Below are 24,520 nucleotides of genomic sequence, written 5' to 3'. Positions count from 1 at the left end.
GGGCCTCTTGTTCCATTTTGCTTCTCAGTCACTGGCTTTAATAGCATGGTTTTTGAAACCCAGGTTTTGAGGGACAGGTGTGTCTCTGGTTATTTAATTTGCACATTACTCAAAGCCAAAAAAGCCAGAAAAATGTACTATTGTTTCTGGAAACAAATTATTTTCCTTGTGTGAACATTTCGATCACAGAGAATTCTTGGTTGCCTCACATTCTGGTCTTCCTACAGTCCGGACTTATTGACCTTAAATACTGTTAAGTGACTACTTTTGACATTGTCCATTTTGTTCCAAAAACGGCTGGCTTCTTTATCCCTGGTAAAAACGTTTGTTGAAGGTGTTTCTTAGATCTCCCTTGCAGCACCCAGTGCTTCCTTGGGGTCTTAATTTGGTTCTTCATTTGAAGTCACGCGATTTCAAAGCCGCATGTCAGTACGACTTCAGGTGCGACTTGGCTGACATCTATGCGATTTCATGCACAGATGTCTATGCAAGTTGCACCTGAAATTGCAAAAAATAATGCAGGAACATTCTTTTCGAATCGGTGCTTCACCGCAAAGGCGGGGTGGCACCGATTTAAAGGGTTCCATTGTGGACAATAGGGTGCAACTTGTCATGCAATTTGAAACTGTCAAGTTGCATGACAAGTTGCACCAGTGTGAACCAGGGCTCATTGTCAAAGCTTAATTTAACAAGCTGAAATTAGTAGCTGATTGGATACCATGCACAGCTTCACCAGATTTTGAGTGATTCAGTTTTAGTAAATCTCCCCCGGAGTCCTTCCCTTTTGCGCCTTGTTCTAAACACCCCAAAGAGATTGTTCTTCATTGCCTGGACATTCTCAGAGGTGTCAGAGTTTATCTAAAAACCGACTCTTATTATCAGTGCCTTGCAAAGGACAACCTACCTCAAAATGCACTATTGTCAGATTGACAAGGCAACTCAACTCAAAAATGTAATCTAATGCTGGCCGCACACTAGTCGAAAAATCGTTTGAATTCATTTTCAAATAATGAACATTCAGTCGTTAAAGCAAACTATTTTGTAGTGACCGAATCTGAGTGGACAATAAATGAATCAGTTTTTTGGTTGTTTTGTCACATGTGCAATACGAACAGTTTGATTTTTAACGGGAGAAAAACACATTAACCTTTCAGTTTAACGTCCATTTGGCAGAAGTTTTCCAATCTTTTAATTTTTTTTTTTGCTCAAAAAAGTTAAAAAAAAAAATATTTTTCTGACCATTAGGTGGTCGAAAAATAATTTTCAAAAGATTTTTTGTCCAGTGTATGGCCACCATTAAGGATAAGACACCAGCACTGCTATGTACTCACTCCACTAGACTGGTAGGTGTTTTTGCGCATTCTGACATCAAGCCCTTTATGCCCAGCTTTGCAAGGTCGCCACCTGGTGTTCAGTTCTTAGCTTCTCCAAGTTCTAGCACTATAAGTTCAAGCTACTGCAGGAGCAGCTTTCAGATGCAAGGTTCTTGCAGCAACACCGTGAGTTGTATCTGTTGACTGTAGTATTGTTGGGCCTGTTGGAGTTCTGCTCAAATCAGTTCTGCCTTGTTGTTGCCCACCTTTCTTGTTTATTGTTTTCGGATGTACCAGAGTCTATTTACCAGAACTCTTGCTTTGAAAAACAGTAATATTTCAAATGTTTTTTTTTTTTACTACAACCATTTCAATGTTAATATATTTATGTACATTTCATCCTATACATGCTGGTGACAACAGTATATTATTGAGTTTGCCATTTTGATTTTTGTATTTGTTTTTATTATTAATGATAACCCTCATTTCTTTCTGTTTTTTTTCTTTATAATGCCCATTTCAGGAGCTTGTTCTTGCTGAAAACAGCCCTGGGAGAGACAGCACTGAATATGAAGTTCAGTTCTATCTCAAGTTACATCTAGTAGCACCAGTACCAGAGGATATTTCACCGTTTTATCTTCCTTTTATGTTTTACAATGGTAATGTGAAATTTGCACTCTTTCTAAGTGTGGATGTTAAACATATTGTAAAATATTTCTTAATATGTTTATTATGAAATGTTTACTAGATAGTCCTTACAGTGAGACTTGTCACAAATTTCTAGTACCAAAAGATGATGGTAAATAGGTATTATTTTTACTCGCTTAACCACTTGCCTACTGGGCACTTGTACCCTCTTCCTGCCCAGTCCAATTTTCAGCTTTCAGTGCTGTCGCACTTTTAGCATTTTCTTCATACAAATAGAGCTTTCTTTTGGCGGTATTTAATTGCCACTGGGTGTTTTATTTTTTGCGCTTTAAACAAAAAAAGCAAAACATTTGAGAAAAATAAACAGTTTTTCTTTGTTTCTATTATAAAATTTAGCAAACAGGTAATTCTTTTCTCCTTCATTGATGTGCATTGATGAGGCAGCACTGATGGGCACTGATAAGCGGCACTGCTAATGCTGCACTGATATGCAGCAATGATGGGCGCTGATAGGCGGCACTGCTGGGTGGCACTGATGGGCACAGGTGGATAGCATTGATGGACACTTGTGGTTGGCACTGCTGAGCACAGGTGGGTGGTACTGCTGGGCAGTGATCATCAGAGCCGATCTGTTTTCTGACAATTGCTGGTTATCGGCAGTACTTTCCTCACACTGTGACAACGTGAGGAAAGTGCAGCCGACAACTGGAAACTGCATTTACCCGGTGATCTGCTGTGTCATTGGACACAGCTGATCACGTGGTAAAAGGCCACTGTGATTGGCCTTTTACCACATCACATGATCAGCTGTGTACGTAGGACACAGCGAACACTGAGATTGCTGGTTGCGCGCCGTTGGGGGCGTCCGGGAGGGCGCGTTCTGGTAGAAGGTCATATGACGCCCTCCCAGAACTGGACAACCGCGCTGTAGCAGTCATTCGGCTATAGCCTGGTTGTCATGTGGTTAAACAACATTAGAAATGGATTGATTAGTATATGCCACTAAAATACGGTATGTCTTGTTGATGGCGCCACCTCTTTATACATGTGATATACAGTACTGTGCAAAAGTTTTAGGCAGGTCCTAAGAAATGCTGAAAAGTAGAAATGTGCTCAAAAATATGTATTTTAATTATTGATTTTGATCAATTTACAAAATGCAAAGTGAGTGAACAGAAGAAAAATCTAAATCAAATCAATTTTTGGTGCGACTGCCCTTTGGCTTCAAACTAGCATCAATTCTAAGATTCTAGGAATTCTAGTATCCATTACTAGGGTGAGTCACCAGTATGAGGAAGAAGATCCTGATTCCTCTATAAAGATCTAGTCCTCCTGTGCCTTCATGTAATCCTAGACAGATTTGATGATGTTGAATTCAGGGCTCTGTGGGGGCCAAACCATCACTTCCAGGACTCCTTGTTCTTCTTTATGCTGAAGATAGTTCTTAAAGACATTGGCTGTATGTTTGAAGTTGTTGTCTGTAGCACAATAAAGTTGGGGCCAATCACACGCCTCCCTGATGGTATAGCATGATGGATAAGTATCTGCCTTTATTTCCCAGCATTGAGGACACCATTGGTTGGGCAATGTTGAGGACTGTAGATGCAATGCCCAGCCAAGGAATCTTAATGTAGCAGATGAAGAATACATCGTGTTTCCCTTCGACATCAGAAGATGTCCAGCAATGCCATCAGCGCATAACAGGTGGAAACCAGTAGCATCCACGTTAGCCCATCTACTGTCCAGGGGCTGGCCAGAAGTGGTCTTCAAGGAAGAATTGCGGTAAACAAGGCTAAGCGACTCAACTATAAATGAAAACATGGGAGCTGAGGTGCAGAAAAATGGCAACAGGTGCTCTGGACTGATGTCAAAGTCAAAATTTGAAATATTTGGCTTTAGCAGAAGGTAGTTTGCTTGCCAAAGGGCTAGAGAACAGTACAATAATGAGTGTATGCAGGCAACAGTGAAGCGTGGTGGAGATTCTTTCCAGGTTTGGAGCTGCATTTTTGCAAATGAAATTGAAGATTTGGCCAGAACAGGGTCAAAGGTGTCCTCAATGCTGAAAAATAATACAGGAAGATACTTATTCATTATTCCATACCATCAGGGAGGCATGTGATTGGCCCTAGATTTATTCTGCAGCAGGACAATAACCCCAAGCATACAGCCAATGTCTTTAAGATCAGCATTAATATCATCAACAAAAAGAATAAGGAGTCCTGTAAGTAATGCTTTGGCCCCCACAGAGCCCTGATCTCAACAACGTTGAGTCTGTCTGGGATTACATGAAGATACAGAAGGATTTGAGGCAGCCTACATCCACAGATGATCTTTGGTTTGTTCTCCCAAGATTTTTGGAACCACCTACTTAATGAGTTCTTTCAAAAACTGTGCACAAGCACTGTGTGTACCTAGAATAATGTTATGCTTGTTTGAAGCCAAAGAATAATCACACCAAATATTGATTTGATTTAGATTTAGATTTTTCTTCTGTTTGTTCACTTTGCATTTTGTAAATTGATAAAAATAAACTATTGAAATATATATTTTTAAAGCATTCTTACATTGCAGCATTTCTTCACACCTGCCTAAAAATTTGCACAGTACTTGTACGTACATTTCTTCGATAGTTTAATTCCTACCATGATTAGTAGAGATCAGAAACTGAAGTAATCTCAAATTCAGGGTGTCTGTATTGATACCATCCATCAACATAAATGATTGAAATTCATAAATGTAAGTATAAATATTACCTATTCCAAGTGATATTCCATGAACAGTACTTTTTTTGAGCTGTCTTTGCCATTTCATTCCATTATACTGCATTATACATGAATTTTAGTAGTAAAAACAAGGATCATAAGTTTTATGAAATACATCCACTAAGATGCATATTCATTAACCACTTGCCTACCAGGCACTTATACCCCCTTCCTTACCAGGCCAATTTTCAGCTTTCAGCGCTGCCGCACTTTGATTGACAATTGCGCGGTCATGCAACATTGTACCCATATGAAATTTTGATCATTTTTTTCTCACAAATAGAGCTTTCTTTTGGTGGTATTTAATCGCCACTGGGCGCTTTACTTTTTGCGCTATAAATTAAAAAAAGTGCAAAAAATTTGAAAAAAAAAAAAAAGTTTATTTGTTTCTTTTATAAAATTTTTCAAACAGGTATTTTTTCTCCTTCACTGATTTGCGTTGATGAGGCGGCACTGATGGGCACTGATAGGGGGCACTGATGGGCACTGATAGGCAGCACTAAAGGGCACTGATAGGCAGTACTAATGAGGTGGCACGGATAGGCGGCACTGATAGACAGCACTAATTAGGGGTCACGGATAGGCGGCACTGATATGCAGCACTGATAGGCGGCACTGATAGGTGACACTGATGATGGGTACTGATAGACGGCACTGACTGACATCACTTCTGGGCACTGACTGGCGGCACTGACTGGCACAACCCCTGGGCACTGACTGGTGGCACTGACTGGCAGCACTGGTGGGTGGCACTGGTGGACAGCACTGGTGGGTGGGCACAGGTGGGTGGCGCTGGTGGGCACAGGTGGGTGGGCACAGGTGGGTGGCACTGCTGGGCACATGTAGGTGGCACTGCTGGGCACATGTAGGTGGCACTGCAGAGTGGCACAGGTGGGGGCACTGCTGGGCACAGGTGGGGGCACTGCTGGGCACAGGTGGGGGCACTGCTGGGCACAGGTGGGGGCACTGCTGGGAATGGGTGGGCGGGGCTAGTGGGCGCACAGCTGATCGGAACTTGCGGGGGTCACTGCTGGGCACCGATCATCAGGGCACTGATCATCAGTGCCCTGATGATCGGTGCCGATCCCCGCTCTGACAACTGCCGGTTCTCGGCAGTACTTTCCTCACGATCTGACAGCGTGAGGAAAGTGCAGCCGAGAACCGGCACTTGCATTTTCCTGTGATCAGCGTGTCATTGGACACCGCTGATCACGTGGTAAAAGGCCGGTGGGATCGGCCTTTCACCACATCTCGTGATCAGCTGTGTCCGTAGGACACAGCGATCACGGAGATCGCCGGGTGCGCGCCCCCTGGGGCGCGCAGGAGAGCGCGTTCTGGGAGGACGTCATATGACGTCCACTCAGAACTGGCCGGCCGCGGTGAAGCCGTCATTCGGCTATGCGCGGTCGGCAAGTGGTTAATATACCCAGATGCATATGGAAAGCAGTCAGCTGCCGAAGCTAAAAGGGCTGGTAATAAAACATAGTACCCAGAGTCATTTTAAGATTCAACCTGCCATACATTAAGAACATTGTGGTCAGGGGGTGTCATGTTGTGCCTATTCTCACCCCTACTAGTTTTAGTTTTTGTTCCTTTATTCATCTGTACAGTTAGGAAATGCTAAGGAGAGTATTCCTACAGCGGGTAAAATAAGTATTGAACACATCTCCATTTTTCTAGGTAAATATACTTATAAAGGTTCTATTGACATTAAATTTTCACCACATGTCCGTAACAACACATACAAAGAAACCAAAACAAATAACTTCAGAAATTAAGCTATGTGTAATAAAATGGAATGACACAGGGAAAAAGTAGTGAACACGCTAACTGAAATTTATTTACTACTTCGTGCAGAATCCTTTGTTGGTAATTACAGCTTAAACACGCCTCCTGTATGGAGAAACTAGTTGCATGAGATCGTTGTCTTGCTGAAAACGTCCACCCTCGTTTCATCATCATCATCATCATTCTGGTAGATGGCAGCAGATTTTTATCAGGAATGTCTTGGTACATTTTTCCATTCATCTTTACGTCAATGACATGAAGCTTGCCAATACTGTATGCTAAAAAACAATAGTCCCACACCAAGATGTTCCCACCTCCAAACTTCACTCTTGTTATGGTGTTTTGGGGGTGATGTGCAGTGTCATTTGACCTCCAAACATGGTGTGTATTATTCATCCAAAGAGTTCAATTTTGGTATTAATCTGACCAGACTATATTCTCCCAGTATTTCAAAGGCTTGTCTAAATGTTGTGCAGCAAACTTTAAAGAGCTTCAACATGCTTTTTCTTCAGCAATGGACTCTTGCATGATGAGCGTGCATACAGGCCATGGTGGTTGAGTGCATTACTTATTGTTTTCTTTGAAACAATTGTACCCGATAACTCCAGATTTTTCTGAAGCTTTCCACAAGTGGTCCTTGGCTCTTGGACAACTCTTCTGATAATTCTTTTCACTCCTCTGTCAGAAATCTTGCGAGGAGCATCTGGTCATGACCGGTTACAAAAATCTTGAGAGAGCTCTTTGCCTTTACCAATCATGAGATGTTTCTTGTGCGGTGCCTTGGTAATGAGACACCTTTTTATAGGCCATCAGTTGAGGCTGAACCAGCTAATACTAATTTGCACTGACAAGGGGCAGGATTCCTTTCTAATCACTGATAGATTTCAGCTGGTGTCTTGGTGTTCTATGCTTTTTTGCACCTCCCTTCCTTCATGTGTTTAATACTTTTTCCCTGTGTCGTTCCATTTTATTACACATAATTTAACCACTTGCCATCCAGAGGATTTACCCCCTTTAATGACCAGGCCTCTTTTTGCTATACAGCGCTGCACTAGTTTATTGCGCAGTCATGCAATACTGTACATAAATGAAATGTACGTCCTTTTTTCACACAAAAAGAGCTTTCTTTTGGTGGTATTTGATCACCTGTGCGCTTTTTATTTTTGGCGCTATAAACAAAAAGGTTTTGAAAAAAAAAAATTTTTTATTATTTTTTTTGTTAATCACTTTTAATGCTATCACAGGGAATGCAAATATCCCCTATAACTTGGGCATTGTCATATATTCTTTTTTGAGAAATCTGGGGTCTATCAGACTCTAGATCAGCGGTTCTCAACCTGGGGGTCGCGACCCCTTTGGGGGTCGAACGACACTTTCACAGGGGTCCCCTAAGACCATCGGAAAACACATATTTCCGATGGCCTTGGGAACCGAGACACCGCTCCTCTATCCGTCTCCAGGTGTGGGCGGGATGACATGCCGTCCCTGTCATCTAGACACACCCCCGGGATCAATCCTTCGCCGGTGATTGGCCGCTGGAACTGTAGCTCAGGAGAGGCACACAGGCGGCCAATCACGGGCGAGGAGGTGGAGCTTGGAGAGGAGGAGCTGAGCGGAACCGCAAAGATCGAGCGAGTGAAGAGGAGGAGAGCGGCCGGAGAAGGAAGACATCTGACCAGTAAGTGTCTGTACCATAGGAGAGGGAGGGAGCGAGCGAGCCCAGGCTAGAACGGGTCAGCAAGGTAAGTATCATTGGTGTCAGTGGGAGGAATAGTGCCCCATCATTGGTGTCACTAATACCAACGATGGGGCACTATTCCTCCCCCCACTGACACCAACGATGAGGCACTATTCCTCCCCCCACTGACACCAACGATGAGGCACTATTCCTCCCCCCACTGACACCAACGATGAGGCACTATTCCTCCCCCCACTGACACCAACGATGGGGCACTATTCCTCCCCCCACTGACACCAACGATGGGGCACTATTCCTCCCCCCACTGACACCAACGATGGGGCACTATTCCTCCCCCCACTGACACCAACGATGAGGCACTATTCCTCCCCCCACTGACACCAACGATGAGGCACTATTCCTCCCCCCACTGACACCAACGATGAGGCACTATTCCTCCCCCCACTGACACCAACGATGAGGCACTATTCCTCCCCCCACTGACACCAACGATGGGGCACTATTCCTCCCCCCACTGACACCAACGATGGGGCACTATTCCTCCCCCCACTGACACCAACGATGGGGCACTATTCCTCCCCCCACTGACACCAACGATGGGGCACTATTCCTCCCCCCACTGACACCAACGATGGGGCACTATTCCTCCCCCCACTGACACCAACGATGGGGCACTATTCCTCCCCCCACTGACACCAATGATGGGGCACTATTCCCCCCACTGACACCAATGATGGGGCACTATTCCTCCCACTGACACCAATGATGGGGCACTATTCCTCCCACTGACACTAATGATGGGGCACTATTCCTCCCACTGAAACCTACGATGGGGCACTATTCCTCCCACTGACACCAAGGATGGGGCACTATTCCTACCACTGACACCAATGATGGGGCACTATTCCTACCACTGACACCAATGATGGGGCACTATTCCTCCCACTGACACCAAGGCTGGGGCACTATTCCTACCACTGACATCAATGATGGGGCACTATTCCTACCACTGATACCAATGATGGGGTACTATTCCTCCCATTGACATCAGTGATGGGACACTATTCCTCTCACTGACACCAATGACGTGGCACTACTCCTCCTACTGCAAAATTACGGTTATGAAGTAGCAACGAAAATAATTTTATGGTTGGGGGTCACCACAACATGAGGAACTGTATTAAGGGGTCGCAGCATTAGAAAGGTTGAGAACCACTGCTCTAGATATCTCCTCTGACCTTACATTAACTAATCTCACCAATATCAGTGTGATCAGATGCTTTCCCAATTTAAAATGGTGCTGTTTATATCCTGCGAAGCTGAAGTGATGAAATGCTCGTAGCTTCCGATTTCTTAGACTATAGAGATGATTGGCACTATTCCGGTTTCCAATCAGCTGTATGGTCAGCTGGCAGAAGCACCGGCTGCATTCTCAGGTTCTCCCAATGGCACAGGACTGCCTGAGAAGGCAGCACGGGATGGGGGGGCATCGTCTCCTGCTGCTTGTAATAGCAAGTCTGCAGCTAATTAGCCACTAGGATTGCTTTTACTTGTAAGCCGATCGCTGGCTGATAAAAACAATACCAGGATGATGCCTGCAGTTGTAGGCATCATCCTGGTATAACCATTCAAAGTCCAGTGATGTACCAGTACATTGCTGGTCCTTGTTGGGTATATCTGCTATGTTTTTTTCTTTTTTTTTGTATGCAAACTGTGGGCTGAATGGGAAAAAGAGAAGAAATATCTGCCAGAAAAAGTGAAACTTATAGGTATAGCCTGTTGCCCTCTCACAGGTCGTATACATCTTGATCCCATATCTGGCACGCTTGCTGGGAAGAAATTGTTTGAATGCAAGGCAGCCAGAAAAATGAATGAGGGACTCATCAATGCAGATTTTTTGCTGGGGAGTATAGACATCTGAAAATTTTTGGTTAAGGTGATTTACGAGGGGCCGCATTATGTGGAGTCGGTCAAATTCAGGATCACCCCAAGGACAACAGAGTGTACTGTCGTTGAAATGTATAAAACACATTATACTCTCATCTCTGTGCCTGGCCATGGTAGCAGAGAACACGGGCATGTGAAGAATCGGCTCTGTGGACCAATACAACTGCAATTAATTTTTTTTAGTAATGCCCATGTTGAGGGTTAGGCCCATAAAAAAATGTAAATTTGAAAACCGTAATGGGTTTCCATGCGAATGGTCTTGCAAGGTTTGAGTTTGGGTTGGTGGCGATAAATTATTGTGCATATAAAACGCTTTGTTCCACAATCAATGCATACAGATTTTCCATGAAAACCGCTCCAAAAATCAAGGGGAGTAGTTAAATTTGCTGTTTCCACCTGAATTCCCAGTTGCGCAGTCAATGGGGGAATTACCATGCTGATTCTGTGACCACTGTAGTTTTGTGTGCAATGTATTAAGTGACAGTGACCTACTGACAGTACACTTGCTGGGGGAGAAGCAGGGGAGGGCGGAGGGGGGGTTAAGCGTAGGGGCTAAACGCAGGTGCCGGGGCTGATCCCGCTAACGCTGCGTTTTTAGGGACACTATATTAATGTGATCGCTGGTATAGTGCTGATCTGATCAAAGATATTGACCCGTTCAGACACTATACTAGCAATGGAGGTTTATTGTGTATGAGAGTGTTCCTGGCAATCAAGGGGTTAAATGTGATTACTGGTGTACTGACTGGCAATCTGACTCTACCTGGGAGGGGAGTGAAAACCATGGGAGCAAGAATCATGTATATATACGTGATTTTGCACACCCGTGCCGCCCTCTAACAGTATTTCTGCTATGGGGTAGTCAGGAAGCGGTTACAAAAGCGGCTTGTGTTACGGCGCTGCATTACTTTAACTGACAATTGTGCAGTCATGCAATGCTGTACCCAAATTAAATTTATGTCCTTTTTTTCCCACGAATTGAACTTTCCTTCGGTGGTACTTGATCGCCTGTGCGTTTTTTTGTTTTGTTTTTTTGCGCTATAAAAAAAGGACCAACAATTTTGAGAAAAAAAACTTAATTTTGGTACTTTTGCTATAAAACATGTCCAGCAAAAAAACTTTAAAATAAAATTTAGTCATAAATTTGGGACAAAATGTATTCTGCGACGTCATTGCTAAAAAAGAAAAAAAAATCCCAATACGTGTAAATTAATTGGTTTACGTTTAAGTTATAGCGTCTACAAATAGCGGTATATATACTGGGATTTATTTTTTTATATATACTAATAATGGCAGCAATCAGCAACTTATGGCGGGACTGCGGCGGACATTCTGACACTGGGGGGGAACTGACTTGGGGTCATTGACATCCCCAGTGACACCAATGCAGTGATCAATACAAAAAAAAGCACTGGCATTGAACTAATGGCACTGGGGGGGGGGGGGAGGGGTTAAAATTTATGGCAATCAAAGGGTTAACTGTATGATGGGAGTGTTTTAATAGGGGACGGGGTGTGTGCTTCACTGTAAGCACACTGATCAAGACAGCTGTTGTCAAGTGCCAGAAGTGCAGAGAGAGAGCACTCGTAGACAGATTGCACGGAACCCGACGTGCGGGCGTTTATTGGGGAGGTTTACGGGGTACAGACAATAGATCCGTTAGTCAGCAGATCAACACCAGACACAGTAACACCGTAAAGTCCTCTGAAAGGCAATATGGAACAACAGGGGGCCGATAGTCCACAGGGTTCAATAGGACAGTGGGGTGGAGGTTCCGTGGTAATTGGGGTTCATGGGGAGAATTGGGCTCAGTCTTTCGGGCAGCACAGGGTTAGTCCACTTACTGGATGCGGGGAGCGGGGCACAGAGGGTTACAGGCAACACAGGGGTCAATCCACACAGGCAGCTCCAGGCAGCGAAGGGTTAGGTCTGCCAGGCTCACAGGCAACAAAGGGTTAAGTCCGCAAGGCTCACGGGCAACAAAGGGTTAAGTCTGCACAGGAGAGAGATCCAGGCAGCAGGCTCACGGGCAGCAGAGGGTTCATCCACAGTGAGGAGCTGCAGGCAGCAGAGAGTTAACCCCACACAGAGGAGGGATCCAGCAGCAGACTGGCAGGCAGGGGAGCCAGTCAGAGGAGAGGGATTGGAGCAATGAGGAGGCTGGCAGCAGCTCAGACCTCATTCACTAACAGCAGGCAGGAGAACACCCAGGACCGGGGCCCTGCTCTGTCTTAAGTACAGAGCTGGGCGCGCTGCTGTTGCCGTGGTTGCCTTTGTCCCTGTCGGGCACGGAGTGCAGGAAGACGGGCATGGAGGGACGGGAGGGGGGTGACAGGAGGGAACCTACATGTGGATTCCCACAGCAAGGGGACCGACTTTCTTGCGCTCGGCCAGGGAAGCAGGATGCTGGACTGTATTAGTGAAAATGAGGACTAGAAGTCCCAGCATGGACGGTATTAGTGTCAATGAGGACTAGAAGTCCCAGCATGGACTGTATTAGTGAGTACTAGAAGTAACAGCATGGACATGACAGAAGAGTGGGGGGTGGCAGGCAGCAAACCTGTAGGATGGGGGGGAAGACCAGCTTCGTGACAGCTGTGCTCAGCCATCCCGAGCAGTGTACCCAAACTGACAGGGAGAAGAGCTGCGTTGCAAACAATGCAGCCCTCTTCCTGTCGGTGTTTTCTGGTAATCACTGGGCTGCAGCGGGTAATCACCGGCCGGGACCCGATGATGGCCGCGATCGACGGTGTGGGTAGGGCGGTCGCGCACCTCGTACTGTGGCTGGTCTGCAAGCGGTTAATTTCTGAACTCATTTGTTTTGGTTTATTTGTATGTATGGGTTACCAACATGTGGTGAACATTTCATGTCAATAGCACCTTTAGAAATATATTTACCTAGAAAAATGGTGACGTGTTCAGTCCCTATTTTATCCGCTGTATATCATTTTACCCTTGCTAGGACACAGAATTGAAGCAATAGAGATCAATTAATAAAAGTTATCAGTCCTTAATATGACAAGGCTCTATGAGGAGTTTATTGAGCAGAGCAGAAAAAGGAGCCAGGAAGATTAAATACTTAAAGGTTCAAATTTTTGAGCATGTTACACACTACACTCATATTTAGAGTGTAACATGCTTCAGTGCCTGTCCTTTTATCCCCCCCCCACCCCCAGTGCCAGTTGGCGGGGGATCCTCTCCCAGCACAGCCACATCATTCATTCACAGGAATCTGAAGAACCGATTTACAACTACCGCCTGGCACCGTGGCAGACAGCTGGTGAGCACTTATACCATGGTCAATAACCTTCAATGGGTACATGTAGCATCCTAGCCACTGGCAGATTAATATGCAGAATCATATTCCAAACGTCCAGACACCAAATATGGCATATCCTGCCATTCCGGATAAAAATATATTGCTTTCTACTCTCTTGGAGATGCTACCTAGGGGTGTAAAGTGTCAGGTGACTCGTACTAAAATGACCTATCTGAATATATGCTTTATATCAATGTGCTCAGTTCCTGCGGAAGTTTATAAATTTGTATGAGAAATTACTCATGTGGAATGTACATTTTATGGCCACGCTGAGGTAATGCTTACATGTCAAGTGACCGACTGAGTTATAGTTTTACGACCGGGCAGATGAAAGTGTTTGTCAGACACTCTGGCAACAGGCTTAATTGGGGTTACAACCATGAAGCTTATCCAGCTGTGCCTTATGTACTTGTGACCCCAGTGCACACACACAGACCACATTTCATTCAAAGGGGAGGGGGGACTGGACAGAGTGAGAATGACATTTGCAGAGTATGATACAAATATGATTGTCAGCGTCCGTGTATCTAGGAACAAAATTATCACAATGAGCACCTACCTAAAATATACAAACAATTTATATCCAGTCAAGAAGGCCCTTACAGTACGTAGTTGTCAGTAGATATGAATACAATTGTACAGTCAAATTGTAAAATGTGGTGAGCTTAAAGTAATACTAAAAACTTTCTTAATGTGACTTCCTATCCCAAAGCCCAACAGGAACTTAGAGGAAATCTCTTCTAAGTTAGGAAAATCCCTGGCTGTCATCGGGGTCACCAGAACTAGTGCTCTACTGTTCTAGTGACAGCTAACCTCTCCTGTTCTGGGCTTTTCCTTTCTTTTGGTGATAACGATAAACAGTACAAATACAATAAATCTCCCTAATGTTGACACAGATAACAGTGAAAACCTGACAGGTGTTCTAATTCCTCTCCACACAATCCAAAGTTGCATTTAGTTATATGTCTAAAGAATAGTGTAGAGCTGCTGGCAATCAATAATGATGTGAAAATATGATGTGATGCTCCACATTGAGAATCTAAATTACATAAACTATCATCAATATTCAATCATGCATTTAAACCTCTATAACAAAACCCAAATCAAACAAGTTCGTAGTGCAGTCCATTTATAAAATTCTTCAGATATATGATACTCGTGTTGTCCGTGAATGTTATATCCAGCACTAATTGTGAATCACACAAATGCTCTCTGCATGTCCAAACACCACATGCTCCCTCCAAGCTCCCAGAACTCTCACCTCCAATCCAAATACACCAGTATATATGATCAGATTCTCCGAGGCAACATTACAGCCTCAGTCCACAGGGGTCTCCCTTGGGATGCCAATTCATATATTCCCAAACAATATCTGAGGTACTTGTGCCTTTTAAAGCTGTAGGAAACAACAAAAAAAATTCTAAATAATCTTCTCTCTGCAAGTTAAGAGCATAATGTGCTAGTATGCATCGCATACTAACACATTATGAAAGACTTACCTGAAAACGAATCCCTCCAGTAGAGCACTGTCACGGCTCGCCGAGGCTTCCATCTTCACCTGGTCTTCCTTCTGGGTTCGCAGGCTGCGGCCATCTGATTGGCCAAGCCGCAATGTCGTCACTCTCACACATGCACAAAGGAAGTTTCGGCCGCAGCATGGCTCTCTCAATGGATGTCACGCCATCCTCCACCCCAAACTCGCTCATCCATGACTTTATGGACCTTGCTTTGTGCAGTGGTGCACAGTCATGTTGGAACAGGAAGGGGCCATCCCCAAACTGTTCCCACAAAGTTGGGAGCATGAAGATGTTCAAAATGTCTAGATATGCTGACGCCTTAAGAGTTCCCTCCACAGGAACTAAGGGACCAAGCCCAACCCCTGAAAAACAACCCTGCACCATAATCTCCCCTTCACCAAATTTTACACTTGGCACAATGCAGTCAAGCAAGTACCATTCTCCTGGCAACCGCCAAACCCAGACATGTCCATCGGATTGTCAAACACAGAAGCATAATTCGTCACTCCAGAGAACACGTCTCCACTGCTCTAGAGTCCAGTGGCAGCGTGCTTTACACCACTGCATCCGACGCTTTGCATTGCACTTGGTGATATAAAGCTTGGATGCAGCTGCTCAGCCATGGAAACCCATTCCATGAAGCTCTCTACGCACTGTTGTTGTGCTAATTTTATTTATTGATTTCACATTATCATTGATTGTGCTACACTGTTTGCGTTTATTTGTGGGAACACAAATTGATGTTTAGCAGCAGCTGATTCACTAGTATTATTTTACACATATTTGGTTTACACGCACATTTGTCAACACATACTAACTGTATATGTATTTATTGGTAGCGCAGAACGTTCACAACACCACTATTCTAGGTTGCATTTAGCTATACTTTAACTCCTTTGTGCCAACAGTACGCATATATGCTGCCTCTTGGCCAGTGGGCCTTGACACCAAAAAGCTGCATAAATGCGTACCAAAACGTAAACAAACCTGTGCCGAGAGTGTGAGCATTGCAATTTACCAGTGCCTAACAGAAAGCTCCGATCATGTGACCACTGTGCCAGCCAATCACGGTGGTCACGTTACCTCAAACCCACCTTGTCTCCTGAGATCATAAACCCCTGGGCTGGGAGGTTACCCTTATCTAATAATTATGTCATTGTGGCTAGGTGTTTCTAATTATCGAGTTACAATAAATATTGATGAAACTGTGTTTTCTTAAACAACTTCAGCCTTGTAATGTAATAGTGCCATAATAACTTTTTGGACAGATTTATACAAAAGTAAATTATAGCCTTTTCATTACCGTCCCTTTTTTTTTTTTTTTGTTCTACAGATTTCAAAAAACAACAAGAGATGGCACAGCTTACTAAAGAGAAGGACCAGCTGACCGAGTCTGTAAAGGCTTATAGAAGCCTGTTTGATGCAACAAATCTACTGCTCAGGGAATATAAGAGTAAGTTTAGCCTGCCTTTTTGTCATAAAGTAACATAAATATATAGCTAAAGGTGAAAATGTTTTCCTAGATTTGGAGGAGAGGGGATAGAACATCTGTCAGGTTTTTACTGCAATCTGTTTCACTATTTGGGAGATTATTCTAGGTCCTGTTCAACAATGCCACCTTGTATAAAAGTAGACCTAAAGGCAAAATGTGTTTTTTTTTTGTTTTTTTTTTTTTTTTTTTTTTGGGGGGGGGGGGGGGGGTAAATTAAGGTAGTTATAACCCCTGTGAAGTTTTTGTTTTGTTTTGTTTTTTTTGAGGCAGGAGCGGGTTCGCCTTTTGTGTCCTATTGGGAATGTTTTCCTTCACCTTTTTGTTCCATTGCCAAAGCTGGTGTGCAGAAATTCCTCCAAAATCGGAATCCCTAGTTGTCCCCATTGAGGACTTTACCCAGTGGCACAGACCTCAATACAAATTTAACATGGGCTCTAATCCCCGTTCACTTCATACACAACTAAAAAAAGCTTTGGCTTTACAGTGGGTATAGAAAAGAATAACCCCCTTTAAAATCACATTTTGTTGCTTTGTAGCCTTATATAAAGACAGGCACCGTTTTTGTTTTATCCAGCTGTATTTACTCCGTACAACTTATAACATCCAGGTGAAAGATAGAACACCAACATATCAGAAATTTTTTTTTTATTAAAAAACTTAATCAGTTGGAAAAAGGATCACCCCCTTGTGTCAGTATTTTGTTGAACCACCTTATGCTTTAATTTCAGCCTTTAGTGTATTGGGATATGTCTCTACTAACTTTGCACATCTAGACTTTGCAGTATTTGCCCAATCTTCTTTGCGGAACAGCTCAAGTTCAGATGAATTTGATGGTGACCGTTTGTTGACTGCAGTCTTCAAGCCATTCCACAGATTTTCAGTGGGGTTTAAGTCTAGACTCTGACTAGGCCATGCAAGGACATGCACCTATTCTCCTACAACTGCTGTGTGGTCATTTTTGCTGTGTACTTTGGGTCATTGTTATGTTGGAAGGTAAACTTTCCCTTTGTCAACTTTCTGGCGGAGGGCAGCAGATTTTCCTCAAGAATTTGACGATATTTTGTCCCACCTATTTTTCCTTCTATCCTAACAAGTGCTCCAGTCTCTGCTGCAGAGAAACACCCCCATAACAGGATGTTACCACCTCCACTCTTTAATGTAGGAATGGTGTTATTTAGATGGTGAGCTATATTTAATTTCCGCCAGACATGTCATTTTGTGTTGAGCCCAAATAATTCAATTTTAGTCTCATCTGACTATTACACCATTTTCCATGTGGGCTCAGAATCTTCAAGGTGCATTTTGGTAAAGTTCAGTTGTGACTGCATGTGGCCTTTCTTGAGGAGAGGCTTTTTTCTTGCAACCCTCCCATACAAGCCACATTTGTGGAGAATTTGTGATATTGTTGCCACTTGCACACAATGACCACTCTTACAAATTCCTGCAACTGCTTCAGAGTTGCTGTAGGTCTCATGGTAGTCTCTCTGACCAGTTTTCTCCTGGCTCTTTCATCTAGTTTGGAGTGACGTCCTGATCCATGAAGGGTCTGTGTTGTACCAAATACCTTCCACTTCTTAATGATCGACTTCACTGTGCTTCTTGGCATTTATAAAGCTTTTTAATTTTTTTGTAGCCATCTCCTGACTTGTAGCTGTCCACAACTTTATTCCGGAGATCTTTTGACAGTGCCTTGCCACCCATAGTTGATTGTTTGCTTCAGTTGCACTATCAGGGACTGAAATGCTCCAGGAAGGCTCTTTATGCTGAGCTAATCAAAATGACCACAGCTGATCACAGTTGAAAGTCAAACTGCTTTGTGTGACATTGAGAAGGTGATTAGCTACACCAGATTGAGTTTAGAAGTCATTTTTAGGAGGGGGTGATCCTTTTTCCAACTCCATGATTCTGTTTTTGAATTTTTATTTTTTTTCCTGACATGTTGATGTTGTATCTTTCACTTGGATGTTATAAATTGTACTGAGTAAATACAGCTGTATAAAACAAAAAACTGTCTGTCTTCATTTCAGGCTGCAAAGCAACAAAATGTGATTATTTTAAAGGGAGTGATTATTTTCTATATTCATTGTAGTTATCCTTTAAAATACAGGCATATTTACTCTACATGCCAAAAAGTTTACCGTTTTTGTTTAGCAATGCTTAACAGGTAGGATAAACCTACCACTTCCCTTATCACATCAATGCTAATTGCACCAAGGTGATGAGGATGGTTTGCTGTCTAGTGACTGAGCTAGGAAACACAACAATAAGAACCATACAGAGGTCCTAACCATGTTTAAAGCTAGAACACAATTTTCAATCTGAGTTTATTTTTCATTGTGGATTTCCAGCTCTCAAGTATTCTCATTCATTCTCAAACCTCACAGCTTTGAGCAGACACAACTCTTAGCTGTCACTTTTAAGTATCCTGGACAGGTTACAACCACCTTACAGGTTTTTAGCTCTTTGCACTTTTGTCTATCTTCTTTGCAACTACTGATATACACTGATTATCCGTAACTTTATGATCACTGACAAGTTAAGTAAATAATATTGAATATCTCACTACAATGGCATCTGAAAGTCGGTGGGATATATTAGGCAGCAAGTAGACATGTTGTTCCTCAATTTGATGTGTTGACAGCAGAAAAAATGGGTATCAGTTTATTGTGTATGGGGCTGCATAGCCACAGACCAGTCAGGGTGCCCATGCGGACCCATGTCCACAGCCAAAAGCACCTGTAATGGACACACGAGCATCAGAACTGGATTGCAAAGCAATGGAACAAAGTGGTTTGGTCTGAAGAGTCGAATTTTCTTTTACATCATGTAGATGGCCAGGTGCCATGTGTGTTGTTTATCTGGGGAAGAGTTGGTGCCAGGATACAGTTTGGGGAAAAAGGCAAATAGGCAGATGCAGTGTGATGCTTTGGGCAATGTTCTGCTAAGAAAACTTGGGTCCTGCCATACATATGGATATTACTTGACATCTAGCACCTACCTAAAAATTGTTGCTGGCCAAGTACACCCCTTCATGAAAATGGTATACCCTGATGGTGATGGCTTCTTTCAGCAGGATAATGTGCCCTGCTACACTGCACAAATGGTTCAAGAATGGTTTGAGAAACCATTCTTGAGCCACATTTGAGCCCATGGCTGTTCCATGAGCTGCTCAAAGAATTAGTTATTAAAAACAAAGTTACTGGTAAGAACTATCTCCTGCAGCTGCATGGCAAAGTCAAGTCAGGCCAGCAGGGAGACATAAATTCATCAGTACTCTGCCCATTACTCTTACTACTTCATCACGTGGTATGGATGTGTACAAACCATTCACATTCATACCGCATAATAGGCAATCAGTAGGTAAATTATCCAAATAGACCAAATGGTTAAAAAATGATAGTATGCCTGCCTTCTTAGGTTGTAATAATTTGTTCACAAAGATGCCCAAAAATTGAAAAATAGATTAAATCTCTGCCATAATGGAATGCCCTGAAGGATTCTGTAGTCCTTTGTGAACCTTGGAGCGGTAATAAAATAGGAGTGTTAACGGATGTTTCCCTGAGCAAAAATTTTGTTTTGTAGCAATAATTCCCATTAAAGCGGAACTTCAGCCAAAAGGGGATGTTCCGCTTTTTCTCTCTCCCACCCCCCAACCCCCTGCCATATTGCCATATTTGGAGTGCTTTTTGTAGGGGAAGAGTGGGTATCTGTCGAAAAAAAGAGATACCCGCTCCCACTTCTGCTCCAGCCACCTAGGCAAATGACACGGAAGTGCCCCCCCCCCCCCTCCTCCACTGCTTCTTGGGACATGTCAGAGATCCCAAGAGAATGTGGGATCAGTAATGGGGCGCAGCGCATCTCGTAGCATGCGCAGTGGGCAACCGTCTCTAAAACCGCAAGGAGTCACAGCCGGCTGCCTACAGTTAAGAAGCCAACACCGGGGAATGAAGAAAAGACAAAGGTCTGGGTTGGGTTAGGATATTGCTGGATTCTGGGTTAAATAAGTGTGTATTTTTTTTAAAAGCCAACTGCTGACTTTTACATTTTTGTTTACAGGGTGAAGTTCCACTTTAAGTAGGCCTGTAAAACTAATGTATCAATTTGCTTCTTCAATCCCTAGAAAGGATCACCCCTCAAATTACAATACACTTCACCATCTAAAAGCTCATAACCTCACCCTGATATATTTATTCAAAATCAAGATGGCTCCACACTTATTTGCTGGTTTCACGTATGGGTCATTTGCTCATAATGAATTTGAAGCCATTTTTTTCCTCACAGGAAAGTTTTCCAACCTCCCATGTTGACTCGGCTAATGCAGGCAACTGAGTTCCCACTGTACCAGCTTCACAAAGGCTTCTACCATGTAAAAATTGAAGGGAGGAGATGATGTGGGAATAACAGAGAAGTTAGGGCTTGTATATGTGAACCCAGAGGCAGCATTAGGTCGTTCATATCATTTTTGGTTGGCAGGACATAACTGTTCCCAATTAAGCGTTGCAGTTATTGAAGAGGTTAATACTCCCAAAGTAGTGACTTGGTTCATCTAATGTTACAGAGAGAAATATTTTGGATCTATAAACTGGATCCCTAAAGGGATGAATGAGGATAAGGATCTATTCGTATTCATGTGATCTGTGTTCCTAACTGTTATTGTTCCCCTATGTGTGAGGTGGCTAAAGTGATCCTCCTGGTGTGTATACACTATATTTCCAAAAGTATTGGGACACCCCTCCAAATCATTGGATTCAAGTGTTCCAATCACCTCCATAACTACAGGTGTGTAAAATCAAGCACCTAGGCATGTAGACTGTTTCTACAAACATTTGAGAAAGAATTCAAGCGTAGTACCGTGATAGGTTGCTACCTTTGCAATAAGTCCATTTGTGAAATTTCTTTGCTACTAATATTCCACGGTCAACTGTTAGTGCTATTATAACAAAGTGGATGCAACAGGGGAATGACCGCAGCTCAGCCACAAAGTGGTAGGCCACGTAAAATGATAGAGCAGGGTCAGCGCATGCTGAAGCGCACAGTGTGCAGAAGTCGCCAACTGTCTGCAGAGTCAATAGCTAAAGACCTCCAAACTGGGTGTGGCCTTCAGATTAACACGACAACAGTGCGTAGAGAGCTTCATGGAATGGGTTTCCATGGCCAAGCAGCTGCATCCAACCCTTACAAGTGCTATACAAAGCATCAGATTCAGTGTTGTAAAGCACGCTGCCAGTGGAGCAGTGGAGATGTGTTCTCTGAAGTGACAAATCACGCTTCTCTGTCTGGCAATCCGATGGACATGTCTGGGTTTGGCAGTTGCCAGGAGAACAGTACTTGGCTGATTGCAGTGTGCCAAGTGTAAAGTTTGGTGGAAGGGAGATTATGGTGTGGGGTTGGGCTTGGCCCCTTAGTTCCAGTGGAGAGAACTCTTAAGGCATCAGCAACTTTGTGGGAACAGTTTGGGGATGGCCCTTTCCTGCTCTAACATGACTGTGCACCAGTGCACAAAGCAAGGTCTGAAAAGACAGGGATGAGCAAGTTTGGGGTTGAGGAACTTGACTGGCCTGCACAAAGTCCTGACCTCAACCCGACAGAACACCTTTGGGATGAATTATAGCGGAGACTGCGAGCCAGGCCTCTTCGTCCAACGTCTGTGCCTTACCTGACAAATGTGCTTATGGAAGAATGGTCAAACATTCCCATAGACACATTCCTAAACCTTGTAGACAGCCTTCCCACAAGAGTTGAAGCTGTTATAGCTGCAGAGGGTAGGCCAACTCAGTATTGAACCCTACGGACTAAGACTGGGATGCCATTAAAGTTCATGTGCGTGTAAAGGCAGGCGTCCCAATACTTTTGGCAATGTAGTGTATGTAGATATAGGTGATTCTGGTTAATGCAGTCTCCTATCTTTGTATTTATTTATTTATTTATTTTTTTCGATGGCTCTTTATGCTGTGCTAGTCCTCTATCTCAAAATGTTTTCCCACTGTGATGTTTAATTGATGGAGTGTCTCTTTAAGACAGGAAGAGCAGTATGCTTTTTCTTGTGTGGGACAGCCTCCCTGCCCCTGGTTGGCTACTTCCTGTGCATCCTAGTGGTGGTGGACTGGAAGTGATGTTGTGAAAATGTGAACTCCTCTTACCTTTCTTAGTGCACTTTCAGTATCACATACAACTCTTCCTCCTCCGCTCTTCTTCCCCTTTCTGTTGGGGTACCCCGAGGTTCTGTTCTTGGGACCCTCCTTTTCTCTGTCGATACCTCCTCCCTGGGCCAACTAATAACCTCCCATGGCTTCCAATACCACCTCTATGCTGATGACACCCAGATCTATCTCTCCACTCCCCAGCTCACCCCCTCAATCTCCTCACGTATCACAAATCGACTAAGCGACATATCAGCATGGATGTCACATCACTACCTCAAACTCAATCTTTCAAAAACTGAGCTTGTAATATTTCCTCCTCCCCGATCCCCCACTCACGACATTACCATTAAGTTCAACAGCACAACCATTGGTCCTTCCCCTCATGCCAGGGTGCTAGGCGTAATCCTAGACTCTGACCTCTCCTTTGGGCCCCACATCCACTCACTGGCTAAATCCTGCCGCCTCAACCTCCGGAACATTTCCAAAATCCGCCCCTTCCTGACCAGTGACACCACAAAACAACTTATCCACGCCTTGGTTATATCCCGCCTCAATTACTGCAACTCCCTCCTCACTGGTCTACCGTTACACAGGCTATCCCCCCTTCAGTCTATTATGAATGCTGCTGCTAGACTCATACACCTTACCAACCAATCAGCGACTGCTGCCCCTCTCTGCCAATCCCTTCACTGGCTTCCATTAACCCAACGTATAAAATTCAGAATGCTGACCACAGCTTACAAAGCCATCCACAACACTGCCTTTAGCTATATCGCCAATCTCATCCACAGATATTGCCCAAATCGCCCACTCCGCTCCTTCCATGATATCCTCCTCTCTAGCTCCCTCATCACCTCCTCCCACGCTCGCCTCCAGGACTTCTCTAGAGCCTCTCCCATCCTCTGAAACTCCCTACCACAGCATGTCCGGTCAGCCCCCACCCTGTCTGCCTTTAGGCAATCTTTGAAAACTCACCACTTTAGGGAAGCCTACCCCACCTCCACCTAAGAACTGTACTTGAATCACCTCCACCAGATCATCCCCCGCAGCTATCACCTTTTGTATCATCTTCCCCTTCCTTTAGATTGTAAGCTCCACGAGCAGGGCCCTCCTATTTTTTCTATACTGAAATTATTGTACTGTCTCCCTTATATTGTAAAGCGCTGCACAAACTGTTGGCGCTATATAAATCCTGTATAATAATAATAATTCCTCCACTGGATATGATGTCATGAAGGTGAGACTTCCTGCACTGTATGTGACATCAAAGATGGGGAAAGAGGCGGGTTTAGTTTATTTTGGAGCCTTTTTTGTATATTTAAATAGTTTGGGTGCCACATGCAGACAGGTGCAGACTTTTCAAGTATAGTGGATATAAAAAGTCTACACACCCCTGTTAAAATGTCAGGTTTTTGTGATGTAAAAAAATTAGACAAAGATACATAATTTCAGAACTTTTTCCACCTTTAATGTGACCCATAAACTGTACAACTCAATTGAAAAACAAACTGAAATCTTTTTTTTTTTTTGGGGGGGGGGGGAGTGAACATAAAAAAGCTAAAATAATGTGATTGCATAAGTGTGCACACCCTCTTATAAATTGGGATGTAGCTGTGTTCAGAATTAAGCAATCACATTCAAAATCATGTAAAATAGGAGTCAGTACACGCCTGCCATCATTTTAAAGTGCCTCTGGTTAACCTCAAATAAAGTTCAGCTGTTCTAGTAGGACTTTCCTGACATTTTCTTAGTTGCATCCTACAGCAAAAGCCATGGTCCGCAGAGAGCTTCCAAAGCATCAGAGGGATCTCATTGTTAAAAGGTATGTCAGGAGAAGGGTACAAAAGAATTTCCAAGACATTAGATATACCATGGAACACAGTGAAGACAGT

At 43.7% G+C, this 24,520-nt stretch overlaps 1 protein-coding gene across 1 annotated transcript in view; it reads left to right on the top strand.

Annotated features, from left to right (window-relative positions):
* SMCHD1 (structural maintenance of chromosomes flexible hinge domain containing 1) overlaps positions 1–24,520 on the top strand; it is a 408,526-nt gene that overhangs the window by 258,671 nt on the left and 125,335 nt on the right. Inside the window, exons 38-39 of the mRNA XM_089678219.1 lie at positions 1,837–1,972; positions 16,327–16,446. Of these exons, the coding sequence (XP_089534345.1) occupies positions 1,837–1,972; positions 16,327–16,446 (256 nt within the window). The remainder of the gene's footprint in view (positions 1–1,836; positions 1,973–16,326; positions 16,447–24,520) is intronic.

Source organism: Staurois parvus, unplaced genomic scaffold, assembly GCF_062004578.1.
Source record: "Staurois parvus isolate SC_StPar_1 unplaced genomic scaffold, SC_StPar_1.0 ptg000015l, whole genome shotgun sequence".
NCBI lineage: Eukaryota > Metazoa > Chordata > Amphibia > Anura > Ranidae > Staurois > Staurois parvus.
The sequence above is the reverse complement of the archived record's forward strand: the minus strand, read 5'-3'. Positions and strand labels throughout refer to the sequence as shown.